A 13,584-nucleotide genomic window follows, 5' to 3' on the forward strand; every position below is an offset into this window, starting at 1 on the left:
ACAGTTCAACGCCCAAAATGGCGGCACGGTTGAAAACTTTTCCCTGTTTTATCCTAGTTTGTCTTGTTCACAGACTATTCCTGTAGTCGCTTTAGCAGCACCGAAGCGTAGCATTTTCACACTGGTGGCGCGCCGGCGTTTTTCTTTTAATGGTTGCGGATTAAGGCGGGTGCCGGGATGGCGTTTTGCTGTCAGCTCAAATTCGGGCATCACTTTACCAACGCTAGGCTGAGCTAAGCTACGCTAGGCTAGGCTAGGCTAGCAAAGCTAACTACTGTCAGATGAGTGCTGGTTAAAAGCATCGGTAGCTATGTCTCGTCTCACCTGGACCTCCGCGCTGAACTGAATATGAAGAAGAGGACCATTAGGTAGAAATGGAGGATGATGTGAAAAAAGTGAAAAAGGTGAGTCGGGCATTTGTCACACTTTGTACTGCAAGTTGGCTAGCTAGCATGCTAACTTGTTAGCTAGCCGGAGCAGGGGGGAGTTTAGCAGTTAGCTTGCTAAGTTTAGCCAACTTTGAAGTAAATATAAACGGGAAAACACACACGCTGACAGATATGTTGTCTTTTCTATCAACCACAGTTAGTCCAAAAAAGGGAACATGTGTATCTTTTATCGAAGGGACGGTAAATAGGTAAGTTAAAGCGAAACTGCTTGAGTGTTAAAAGTTTAAAACGTTACCGCCTCAGTTCAAGATTACACTGAGTTTCAGGATTTAATCTCGTGTTTATATTAATATCAACTTTATCTGAGCGTTGATCGCTTTGTAGTGCATTGAAACTTGTTCAGATATAACGCTGTGTTCTTGTGGCAAATGTACTTAAAAGGAAATACCGGCCATTGTTGTAATAATTAGGCTAATGTATGTATTGTGTGTAATCCATTGTGGGTTGTTGTTGTTGTTTTTTTTTAACACTGAGGGTGACATATAGGGCGTTATACCGTAGTGTCAGTATTTCCACAAAGATAATGAAAGCACAAACAGGTTTTCCAGAGTAGTAACCCTCGTTGGTCAGCGTAGGCGGAAGATCTGTGCTCAACATGGGCTGTCAGAGGCGGTGTCAGTCATGCTGAAGGGAATCAGCTCTCCTTGGTTGTGTCAGCCATCCCTGCTGCCCTGTCTCACACACATACTGCCTAATGATCCAGTTTGGATTTGTAGTGGGACAGATCTTAATGCTCGGACACATAGCTGACATTTCCTTGATCTTTTTCTTCCCACCTCGTCTGATAATAGACACCGGGGACATGTTCCCTCTGTTCCTCTGGCTGGCACAGGAGGAAACTGAATTGCAGGACTCCAGCATATCTAGTCGAGACATGGCACTGATAAGTTCTCACAGCCTGTGCAGCATAATGGGAAGTGATCTGAGGTTAACATATTTTTTTTTTTTGGCTATGATTGCTCTGGTTTTTCTATAATTTTTCATGGCAATAACACAAGAGTCGTTTCCCCATCTCCTCTTGATGTGGAGGGAAATTTGGACGGAAGTGAAGTGATATCCTTGTGTCAAGAAGGTTTGTTGTGACAAGGAAATGTTTTTAACAAACCCAGTGTCTACTCTTTGAAACTTCCCCTCAAAATACCTCATCGCTGATGGCTAGGGGACCGATTCGTAATGCCGAGCAGCATTTAAGCTTTTGAGAAAGTCAGATGTGGAAAAGTGTATGTCTTTTGTCCTTTTTAATCTCACTAAATTTGAATGTTTCAGCTTTATGAATCTGATTTGGACCTCCTTTTGGTCTAAATCAGATTCCTTTTCTTAGTTGTAAGTGCAATGTCACTGACAAACTTAGTGTTGTTGTCATATGGTTAGCACTTATTGATGATCTTTACCTTCAGGGATCAGTGTCACAGATATATACAGTTCTTGTATGTGCCACTTGGTGGTGATAGTGAACAGCATTTGCCCAAGATGTATTTATATACTTATTTTACTGTATTGCACAGGTTCAAATGAAACACAAGACCCCTTTTATATGGTTGCTTTCACTTTGCTAAATGATCTATATGAACTCCTTTGAAAAAGCCCCCCACCCACGTGTCAGGGAAACTCTGGGTAATCATTAAGTCTTGAACCGGTCAGTGGTGTCTAAAGAAGTTGAGGAATTATTTTTACAAGAACATAGCAGAGTGAATGCTGTCATGACTCGCATATCCGTGTATTAGCTTGCTTTCAGCCCAGCCGGACTGGTGATGTCACAGTAACACATCAAGAATGACAAATATCCTAATGTAACAGGTGCTGCAGCTTAGGTCTGGAAAGGCAGATTAAGATGGTAGTGTTTTACCTTAAGACCACTGTATAAAAGGTAGTTATAGTTTCTAGGCGTTTGTAGGATTTGTAGGATTGGATTTTTATTCTTATAACCTGTTGTTACACTGAATCAGGGCTGAAACTAATGATTATTTTTCATTGACAACCTGTTGATTATTGTCTCGATTAATTGGTAGGTTATGTTGGTGTATAAACTATCAGACAATGGTGAAAAATATGGATCAGTGCTTAATTGTTGCAGCCTTACACTGAATACAGCAAGGTTGGACAAACTTCTTCTTTTTTTCTTTTCCTTTCAGTAGAGACGTGACATCTGGTGGGCCAACTTAGTCTCATGGGCCCTAATTTTAGCAGCCCAAGTTTTCCTGTATTGTTCTTATGTGTGAGAAAGTTTCAGAGTCTGGCCATCACAGCACAAAGAAGCCACCCAGTATCCTCTCTTATGTCCCTTTTGTAAACAGACTTTCGCCAATAATGGCACCTATTCATCTTGAGGCCATTCACTGTGGGTCAACTACAGTAGCTCCCGTCTCACATTTCACATGGAGACGCTATAAAATGTTAATGTGTTTGTCTTCACGAGCTACGTAGTGTTAAATAATGCACTGGTCATAAGTTGTGCTGTTCTATGATCAAATGTCAGCACGTCAGGCAGGAACCAAATTATGGGCACAGTGAGTGATTGTTCAGCTGCGTTATGAATGAGGGAGAATTAGTTCATTTAACACAGATTAGTATTCTTACAACATTAACCATACAGTGTTGCTATTGTAGATATTGTGTAGATGAAGTTTACTCTTCCTGCCAAATTGGTTACATTGACCTTTTTGATAAGGTGGCTGAAAAACGGAAATAAGTCTTGCAGAACTACATTTGATTGTCTAGACTTTTCCCCCCCTTTCGAGTGTGCAGCTTTGCAGATTTGACATCTGTGGTTAGTGTTGTAGAATATAGGTCTTGTATTTCTGTGGCTTAGACGTGCTGCTGAGCCGAGTCCTGAGTGAAATGAGAGAATGATGGAAGACGGCAGTCATCATCATCATCGCAATAAATATGAAGATCTGGAGCAAGAGGGGGGATCACCGCACACTCTCTTTTGTCTGTCTTCAGTATATTCAAAACAAGATTGAAAGAAGTCTGAAGCAGCCTTGTGATCGTTACAGAATTTAAAGCATGCATGCGCGTGTCATCACAGGAAGTTGTGGCTGGTCCCCTTCCTGTTCTTGTGCCTGAGCATAGAGCGAGAGACACTTCCCTTCCTCTTTGGGGGGTCACACCCCTGACACACAGTCATGCTGTGTTTGATCCTGTACGTCTGTCATCAGTTGGCAGCTGTCACTGTGTGAGTGGAGGCAACAAGTGGCTAGTTGAGACAGTACGAGCGTAGCAGCGTCCGTGGCACGGCTGTGTGCTTTGCCGTTGAATAGGCGACTCTTCTAGCGTGTTGGGTTCATGGAGAACGAGGTAGGCTTTTTAAAATGTTTTGTTTTATGCATAGACTGTAGACCGAACTCATCCAGGTTTACCAAGCTTAAAAGTGAACAGTATCGACTTTCTACCAGTTGGTACAAGAGCGAAAGAATGATAAATGGCCGGGTCATTTGCAAACAAAGCGATGAATAGGTTTAAGTAAATACGGAAAAAAGGAGAATATATTTTTCTCATTATGCTCGTTGATGTTTTAAGCGTAAATACTCATGATGTTAGATGTTAAGATGTGATTCTCCATTATGTTTTGCACCGACCTCAACCGCAAACTCCTCCAGTATTGCAAATTGCAGGGTTTCCTTTTGCACATGTTATTGTTGACATTTGAGAAACACGTATTGGGTAACATGGAGAGCTATACGAGAGTACATCTGCTGTGTCTTACTCTGCAGTTATCGGCTCAGTCAGGGGAAACGGAGTCAGCATACAAGTACCACACTCAACAGAAGTTTGATATAGCTTCTGTTTGGTTTACTTTGTTGCTTGCTATCGCATTGCTACTACATCTACGCTGGAGATGTAATTATTAATAATATATTGTTGAATAGAAAGTCTAAAATGTTACATATCCACATAAATCGAGTCTCATTTCTTACTGTATTTTGGAAAGCGGCTTTACAATCTTCTAATTTCTCTCCACCCCGCGCTCTTTCTTTATTCTTTATTCTCCAGCCTGGTATCGTGTCTCCGTTCAAGCGAGTCTTCCTGAAAGGAGAGAAGGGGCGAGACAAGAAGGCCCAGGAGAAAGCCACTGAGCGCAGGGCCCTCCACACGTTCTCGCTCTCTCAGCCTGACCACCGCATCGACCCTGACATCCTGCTCAATGACTACATTGAGAAGGAAGTCAAAGTGAGTGAGACTAGCAGGGATATAAATGAAAAATGTTCTCATACTATTCACTTAAATGATTGATGATGATGATACTGGATCAAACTTTTAGTAAAAACCTTTTTCTTTTGTTCTGCCTTGTTCAGTACTTGGGGCAGCTGACATCAGTTCCAGGATACTTGAACCCATCAAGTCGCACAGAAGTGCTGCAGCTCATCGACACTGCAAGGGTGAGTATCTGAGTGAGAGGATTTAACCTGATATGGTGTTCATAATATCTGTCATAACCTGGATGGTGTGCCTCTGTGGTTCTCAGAAGTCCCATCAGTTGGCAGGCCAGCTGACATCAGAGCAGGATGCAGTGGTGAGCCTGTCGGCATACAACATAAAGCTTGTGTGGCGCGATGGAGAAGACATCATTCTGAGAGTGCCCATCCATGATATCGCTGCTGTCTCCTACATCAGGGACGACTCTTTGCACCTCGTGGTGATCAAAACAGGTAAAATGAAGTTATACTCAAATCCATGGTCTAGAGATGAATGGTATAGGCAGTGTGATTTGTGAGTTTGGGCTATGTAAATAAAATTGACTTGATTTTTTACTCGACACACTATTCAACACTTAAGCAACTAAATTTGACTTTGTTTATTTTTCCTTGTTTTTCAGCCCAGGAGTCAGGAGGTTCTCCTTGCCCCAGCTCATGTCCTGATCTCAACAAGTCTCAGACGCTGAGCTCCTTATCGGAGAGTGGAGCTGTGCTCGTGGAAGTCTGCTGTCTGCTTGTGCTGGCTGTTGATAATAAGGTAATACTTTGCATCTGTGGCTACGTTTACTACATGCACATTGTTAAATGGAGTTTATATCTTTAGTTAGGTTAGGTTATTAGTTGAAGACCGCATCATTAATTGCTCACTTTTTTGTGTTTTAGGCAGCAGCAGAGGAGCTGTGTCTTTTGCTCAGCCAGGTCTTTCAGATCGTTTACACAGAATCAACCATCGACTTCTTGGACAGAGCCATTTTTGATGGAGCGACTACACCTACCAGACACCTTTCTCTATACAGTGGTGAGAAACAACATGGACTAGCTCTCTCGCAAGCTTAAGAAATATAAAATTGATTGGGTTTAAATACAATAGTATAATACTGTTTTACTCACGGATGAGTTTGGAGTTTTACAGTCTTTCCAAGTTTCAGAACGATATAAACCTGTAAATATGTAGTTTGTAGTAAATATTAAGTTATTTTGCAGATGACTCTTCAAGCAAAGTGGATGTTAAGGAGGCTTTTGATGAGGAAGCAAGCACATTGTAAGTACACACGTTTCTATTTTGGGCACAGTGCTCGTGAAAGATTTCGACACATCTCTGAAAGTGTCACTTTTTGCTAATCACTTACAAGGGGTGTGTTCTCTCACAGTCCTTTCCAGGGCTCAATGGAGGCAGAAGAAAACTCTCCCTCAGCTTCCACCCCAGCATCCCCTCAGACAAAGACTGCGAGTGAAGGAGAGCTTAGCACCACTGCTGCAGAGCTCCTGCAGGACTACATGACCACAGTATGATGATTTCACCCTCTCTTTCCGTTTTTGGCATAAGACATTTTCTCAAGCTGCACTAATACTTACAATTCTTGCCATTTTTTCTCTGTTTAGCTGCGGACAAAACTGTCATCACAGGAGATCCAGCAGTTTGCCACCCTGCTTCATGAATACCGCAACGGATCCTCCATCCATGAGTTCTGTATTAACCTTCGACAACTCTATGGGGACAGCAGGAAGTTCCTTCTACTTGGTATGACCGCTCTTTTTTTTTTTCTGTATTTCCCCCCATAAGTCAAGATGCGATGATCTTGTTTTAGCTAGACCTATAATTATCATATCCAACAAGGTCTGAAGTCATGGTTACACTGGTGTATTCAGTGCCACCTTAACTAAAACTAAGTAGCTGCTTCCAAAATGGACTGACTGTGCTGATGTGGTTTGGTTGTGGTTTGTCTGTGGGGAAAAGTGAAACAAACGGTGAACAGAAGTGCCACAGTCTTGCTTGGTGTTTGTACCAGTAGCCACACCTTATGTTGGTTCCAGTTTTCTTGCCACAACAGTTTCAGGGCCAATTTCGTCTCTCTATTTGTAAACATGAGACATTATAAAAACCAATATCTGGATAGAAGTCCTAGCTGCTCTGTTGTCTCCTTTATTATATATAAATCCACCTTCCTTTCATATCACATTTAATGTAACGCATTTGTCCTAAAGTATGTGCTAAAAAGACAGTTGTCAGGCACTTACACATTATTATGTGCCCCTGCAGGCCTGCGTCCCTTCATACCAGAGAAGGACAGCCAGCACTTTGAGAATTTCCTCGAGACCATCGGTGTGAAGGACGGACGAGGCATCATTACTGACAGCTTTGGTCGCTACCGGCGCACAGCCAGCTCCGCCTCCGATTCTACCACCAACGGCAACGGAGCAGCCGGGGGGAGCGCCGCATCAGACGAGGGCCAGGAGGCCTCAGAGGGAGACGAATGGGACCGCATGATCACTGACATCAGTAATGACATCGAAGCTCTCGGCTGCAGTATGGACCAGGAGGGAGTGACGCCTTGACATGGCGAGCAAAGGGATTTTCTTTTTTCTCTTTTTTTTCGCCGGAGCTGACATAGAATGGCAGCCAATTCACAAATGAACAGAAGGCATGAGCTGAACGGATCAGATGAAGGTGGTCCTGAGCACTGACCTAAGATTTGGTTAAGCGTATTTTCCTCTAATTGTAAAGAGGACGTTCCACAGTCCCTGTAAACTCACAGAAAACCTCAACCTGTTACCACAAAAACATGAAGTCAACAAATGCACTTATGCAGACCCTGTAGATGACACGCAGTCAGTTGGCTATTTTTGCATTTCAGAGTGATTCATGGTCTCTGATATATTTTTAAAGTTTCTTTGATTTTTGTACTCATTTATTGGCAGTATCTGCCACCGCTGTCATCAATGTAGCGGAAATCCAGAGTCTTTGAGAATATTTCAGTGTGTTTATACCCTCAAAGACTCTGGAGAATCCATCAGAGGACTGTCTACGTGTTTTTAGAAGGTTAAGAGTGAGGATGTACTGGTTTGTGCTTTTGTTTAGCTATAGGTCAATCCGCTTCATCCACCAGGAGAACTTTGGTCTTCATTTATTTCACACGTGTGTGTTGCTGTGAGAGTGTAACATTTTGCTCTATATATTTTTTTGTTTTTCAGTAAGCTTTGTGTACCACTTTGTTTCTACACTATCATTTGTTATCAGTGTTTACTCATTTATATAATTTTGCCTTATTCAAACTGACCAAGGAAATGCTGTAAAAACAAAAATTCTCATTCAGTTCAAGCGATTGAGTGGGGACTGTATTTGACAAAGCCAGTTATGGCTGATGTAAATTTATGATTTTAGATTTGTGTTCTTCTCCTGCAGGTCATCTTGTTATGTCTTGTGATATTACATTTATCTGTCATTGTGCCTTTACACTGCAGTACTGCTGCCAACTGTCTGTCACACGCAGACAGGTAATTATGAACTGTAACTACAGTTGTTGAGCAAATCATGGTTATTAAATAACAGCTACTTTAAACTGATTGTCTTGTTTTTGTAAAATTACATCAGGATTACCATCTTTGCCACCTGTCCACTGCAGTTTGAAGTGAGAATAACCTCATTTAATTTGACTTTTCATTCACCAAAACTGACACAAGAGGCGAAGGTTTTGTAATCTGATTATGATCCTCTCTGACTGATCATCTGCTTGGATGCACGTAAGCTGCTGTGGAACTTCAGCCTCGCTTTCATCAAAGCAATAAGTCAGGATGTCGCCCTCAAAGTCAGGGATTAGTTTTGTGAGTCCGAGAGGCCAGAAATTGGCAGCACCGTTCAAGAGGAGCACATTCCATTCTGTCAAGGCGCTCACAGGGCTTTTAAACCATTTCCTTCACAGATCTTTCATAAACTTTTTCCTCAGTAAGTTTGAAACGTACGAAACAAACTGGAATCAAAAGATGTTTGTCTGTGTTGTCTGCTGTTTGTTGGACTGGAACACTACACCTGGGCTCATGTAGCCACTTTGGCTTGAGACACTGCCTCGGAACAAAAGGATGAGATAATCAAGAAGCCTATGATCTCACCAAGCAAACACAGACTCTGTCATCACAGGCAAACTATTCTTGGTTAGATGTACCTGGTTGCAACAGTGTTGCTTCATTGTTTTGGCACAGGAGGAGAGTAAATGATGTTTTTCGACATGGTCTCAGCGTCTGCTTTCTCACAGTACTTGGCAGAAGCCTAATTGGCCTCCTGTAAATACTCTTCGTAATCCAATTTTAGACAGCGCAGAGTGACTCATTACAGCTCCTCATTTGAAGTAAGTAGTTATTAGATAGATCAGTTGGTTTAATTAAGTCATTAAAAGATCCCACGCTGTTTTATAAAGAGTTCGGCAATTATCTTTACAACAACGGCCAGATCCCCCGTAGTGCCTCTATAGTGACTTCATTACCTTGCATGAGCATGCCTCTTGAAGAAGAATCAGATGGGCGTTTGTTGACGTGTTTCGCTTGAGATTGTGGCCGTAACGGTAAGTGGATTAAATATAGAAGTCTGTGACTACACTAGATTGGTAACTTCAAAGGGATTTATTATAGGACGCTGATTCAAGAAAAACTTTTGATACATTTTCCTTCATTACGTCCCTTGAGTTTAGAGAAGATGGGAAAAGCTGGGTTTTAACACAAGAAATCGTATTAGAGGTGTGGAATATTAAACCATTCATCTTTGCTCACTACATCTGAGACTTTCTAAGCCTCAGCTGTGCATAAAGTACAGATTAGGAACTTCTTTTTAAAATAAAAATGTGACACTATTGCTATTCTTATCGGTAATTGAAATCCTGGTATCGGCTGAAAAAAAATCCATATTGTGCATCGCTTCATTCTGCTAGTTGATACTGTCAAGATTTGGTTAAACATGCTCTGAATCAAAATCCTTGCTATTTTAGCGTCTTTCAGATCACTGTTTTGGTTCACGCTGGCTGCTCCCTTGAACATACTTTATGACATCAGCAGGCAGCTGCTTTCAGCATAAAAATCTTTGATAGGCTGCAATTGGTGGAGACCAAAAACACATGTGAAAGGAGAGTGGATAATGAACTTTTTCTCCAAATCAATGTTAATGTTAGTGGTTGCTCATTGTCGGCTGGATGTGCTAATAGGCAACTGTTTGCTAATAAGGTCACCATATCAATCAATCAGCCTTTATTTATACTTACTTAACATCCAGCTACATAAAACCCCTAAACCTATGCAGTGATATGAAGAATGTTGTGTTTACGGCTTGTTTCTAGTTCAAGGTTCTTTATTTGTCATGTACAATACACTTTGCAATGAAATGTACTGTACAATGCTGCTAACAAAAAAAGCTTATCAAATTAGTTTGTTGATACAAATTCAAAAAAATATATTTCTTCGAATATACAGTGTAAAAACGGTCCTCTGTGATTCACATTCAAGAGCCTTTTTTTTCCCCCACCAACCAAATAGCACACAGCCTGATCCAAAATGAAAAGGAATCTGCAAGAAAGGTGCTTTTCCCCAAATACCCCAAATAGAAAGCGAAGCTTTTAAAGTAATTTTTAGCTCCTGTGCATGTTTAATATGTGTCCAGGAACTGATCCAAATGTCCCTCTGACCTTATAAATCTATTTTCCAACAACCAACACAGTCAGAATCTATGTCTCGACGCTCCAGGGGTTTAATTGTGTGGTCAAGCTTAAAGCCTCATGAGTCTGAGGCAACATGCCTTTCTTCTCCAACAAAAACAGTCTGATTTAGCTCTTATTTCCACACCATTAAAACCTGAGAGTGTTGTTGCCGGTTGAATGTTCATTCTGTCATGACATCACCCAAGTCAGCATCCAAAAAAGATTCAATATGCGGAATAACCCATCAACTAATCGTTTATTTATGATGTTCTTCTTTGCGTTGCAGTGGTCTGGTCTGCAAGCGGCCCATCCTTACAGTAGATCTTTTCTCAGATGAGGTGCACTCAGACGGTGCTACACAAAGGCTCGGCGGGAGATACAGTCTGGGATTCTCGCCAGTCTCACCCTGCGGTTCACCTTGGTGATGTTTCTGTCGGCCGTTCACGCTCGAGTTTGCAGCTCAGTCACGGCGAGCACTGCAGCTCTGTGGTGTCACATCTGTTATATTCCTGGAACAGGATGGCAGCTACATTCCCAGCCGTGAACATCAGAAAAAAAAAAGCTCCAGTAGACAAAAGGTAAAAATAGCAGTTAACTGACAGCATCCCAATTGAAAGCAACATGATGTAGTTCTTTTTTTACCTTAAAATAACAGCTTCAAAACCATTTTGATGGTACAGTGTCTTGTAATAGGGTCAGTGGTGTCTCAGCCACTCCAGTGGGCTGGTGGTGATCAGTGAGGGTGCCAGGGATGTGATGTGTTGCAGTTTCTAGCCCCTTTTACACGGAGATTCTGTAACTATTATGCAGACGGCGAGGCAGAATAATGGTGCAATATGAAAATGCAGTGTAAAAGGGCTTCTGACAGTGGTAGATGTTTCTACTGTCTGGATTTTGTGGCAGGACTTTCTATCATTCCTCAAGATTCATTTTCCACTGATGGCTTCATATTCATTGTTCTCCTCTTATGGATCCACCAAGCAGAGGGTCTTCTTCTTCAACACCAGGCGGGTTGAGTCCCTCATCAACATCGGCCACAGGAAAGATGTCAATGTCATCTCTTGGTTGCAATGCATGTCTGTCTTAGTGATTCTTCTATGCAACTTTTAGTAATTGTATATACGCACACAGAAACATACACACATGCTAGTGATATGAGACAGAGGAAATGTCCTTGGAACCTCTCCAGCTACCGGTCCACCTCCTTTTTTTTAGACCGGTCTGTTGGACTTGAACCAGCCGGTCCATGCCGAGGTCTATGGTCTCAACATGATGCCTAATTTTTGCATCAGGACTGTGGCTTTTGATACAGTGTCTGGTCTTCATGCTTCAATAGCAGAGACAACATCTGATTTTATGCCTGTCAAGTCATTTTGTCATGCAGATGAGATGGGTTAGGCATGAAATTAATAAAATAGCAAACTCCAGGAACAGCCGTTGGGCAGTACTAGAATCTAAACAAGCAACAAGTACACTTTCTTTTCAATCTTCTTGAAATTGCTGTTCCACGGAACAGTGGTTGCACAGTATTTATTTCATTGTAATGACTTAAATATGATAGAAAAATGAAATGAAACCACCTTGATCACCAGAAGCTTGTTAGAAATAATATGCAATGGGCCCCTTTGGCAGCCTTTCAGTCAAAAGGAGATGTGGCTTTCAGCAGCGTTAAGCTCACATAAAGCTGGAGCTCATGCATGAAAAATCTCAGGCTCAGCAGAGTCATTCATGACACGCCACTTCAGGCCCTCCAGATGGAGACGGACACAGGAATCAGCGAGAGGGTCACACTGTGACACTCACATGCAAAAGCTCATGACCTCCATGCTCATGTCTTCACACATACCCAGGACTGTGGGAGCCTGGGCTGTTCCCAACTGTTTATTTAAGTTCTTGTGAAGCATGCACAGATGACAGCTCGGCCTACTAGGAGAACAAAAGAATTGGGACAAAAATGACAGAGAGGCTCATTTGAAGAAAGGGGGCGAGGTAACCATGTTGTTTTCCAAAACTTAAAGGACTAATTCAACATTTTGGGAGATATGTTTTTGTTTTTTTGAGTGTTTTGAGAATTTGAGTGTTTTCTTTTGTCTGTGTTATGTTAGTAAAACAAATTTTCTCGACTGTAGTCAATTATATTTTATTTGCTGAGCATCTATATACAGTAAATTGTTGTGGGGCCCCTTCCCTTCCCTTCATTATACACCAAATACCCAGAAACCACACAAAATGCTGCGAATTAAAGGTTGATGGGAGTAACCAAAAGGTCACTATCGCATCTTAAAGTTCAAATTCAGGGTCTCCAATGCAAACAAAAATTCATCCTAGTGACACATCTATGAGTCAAAAAGTCCTTGGAGCTAAACTGCATTGCTTGAATAATGGGCAGGTGCTAAACTGCACTGCTGGCTTAACGTTGTATTAAGAACAGCTGAAGGAGTATGCATAGTTGGAAAAGTGTAAAGGTGTATTCAATCAAATAAGCTGTAGGTATCGTTAAGGAGATTTGATTCACACGTCACCTAAACGGTCGTTTGCATCCCTGATGAGACTTTCTTGTGATGACAGCAAATTAAAGGTTGAAAAAGTAAGGCATCCATCTTCTTGATGGATCATTTAGTTCCAGTAAATTTGTGAAAACCTACAACCACTAACAAGAACCCGTTTAAGGTATCATATTTTGTCAAACCAGTTTCAAAGTACAGTATGTCCCAGTTGATTATAGGCTTAGTAACACAAGACCAAGTTGTCATAGTAGTTGTTTTCTTGCCGGGTGGCATTGTGCCTCACTGTTCAGGGGATACTGAAAACTGAGACAATGGGCGAGTGTTTTGTTTGTTCAACATGCTAATCATATAATGTCTAACAGTCTCAGCAGTGGATGCTGATGTTAACCCTGTCATTTCAATGGTTGCTCTGTTGTTGTGAAAAAATAGATCTTGTGTGTGAGAGAGCCTGAAAGATGTTATTATATTCACATTGTATTATAGTGTATCTGGGCCACAAGGAGGGGCATCTTAAACCCTTAAAAATCCTTTTTCCTGTCGCATGCTTTGTGCATTGGGACTTGACTCAAATTTCTTATGCTCACATTTCAAAACCCCACAGCCCAGAGAAAATTAGTAAGGCAAGGGTACCTCTAATGACATATCTCATCATTACAGGAGGCTCATAACAAGATCCACATAATCATGTCATCTGGTCAAGATGGGTTGTAATTCAATGTTTATCCATGAAACTAAACCTTGTTTTTGCTTCAAA

The 13,584-nt window shown here is 41.6% G+C and overlaps 1 protein-coding gene across 1 annotated transcript; it reads left to right on the forward strand.

The window, feature by feature from the left end:
- ccm2 (CCM2 scaffold protein) lies at positions 1–8,205 on the forward strand. The gene is made up of 10 exons (XM_073493448.1): positions 1–404; positions 4,443–4,619; positions 4,745–4,828; positions 4,915–5,098; positions 5,266–5,402; positions 5,528–5,663; positions 5,849–5,906; positions 6,016–6,151; positions 6,248–6,386; positions 6,906–8,205. Exons 1-10 carry the CDS (start codon positions 375–377, stop codon positions 7,199–7,201), a joined length of 1,377 nt encoding a protein of 458 aa, XP_073349549.1. The 5' UTR covers positions 1–374; the 3' UTR covers positions 7,202–8,205.
- Positions 8,206–13,584: the final 5,379 nt, after the last annotated feature.

The sequence above is a fragment of the Pagrus major genome, chromosome 22 (genome assembly GCF_040436345.1).
Source record: "Pagrus major chromosome 22, Pma_NU_1.0".
Classification (NCBI taxonomy): Eukaryota; Metazoa; Chordata; class Actinopteri; order Spariformes; family Sparidae; genus Pagrus; species Pagrus major.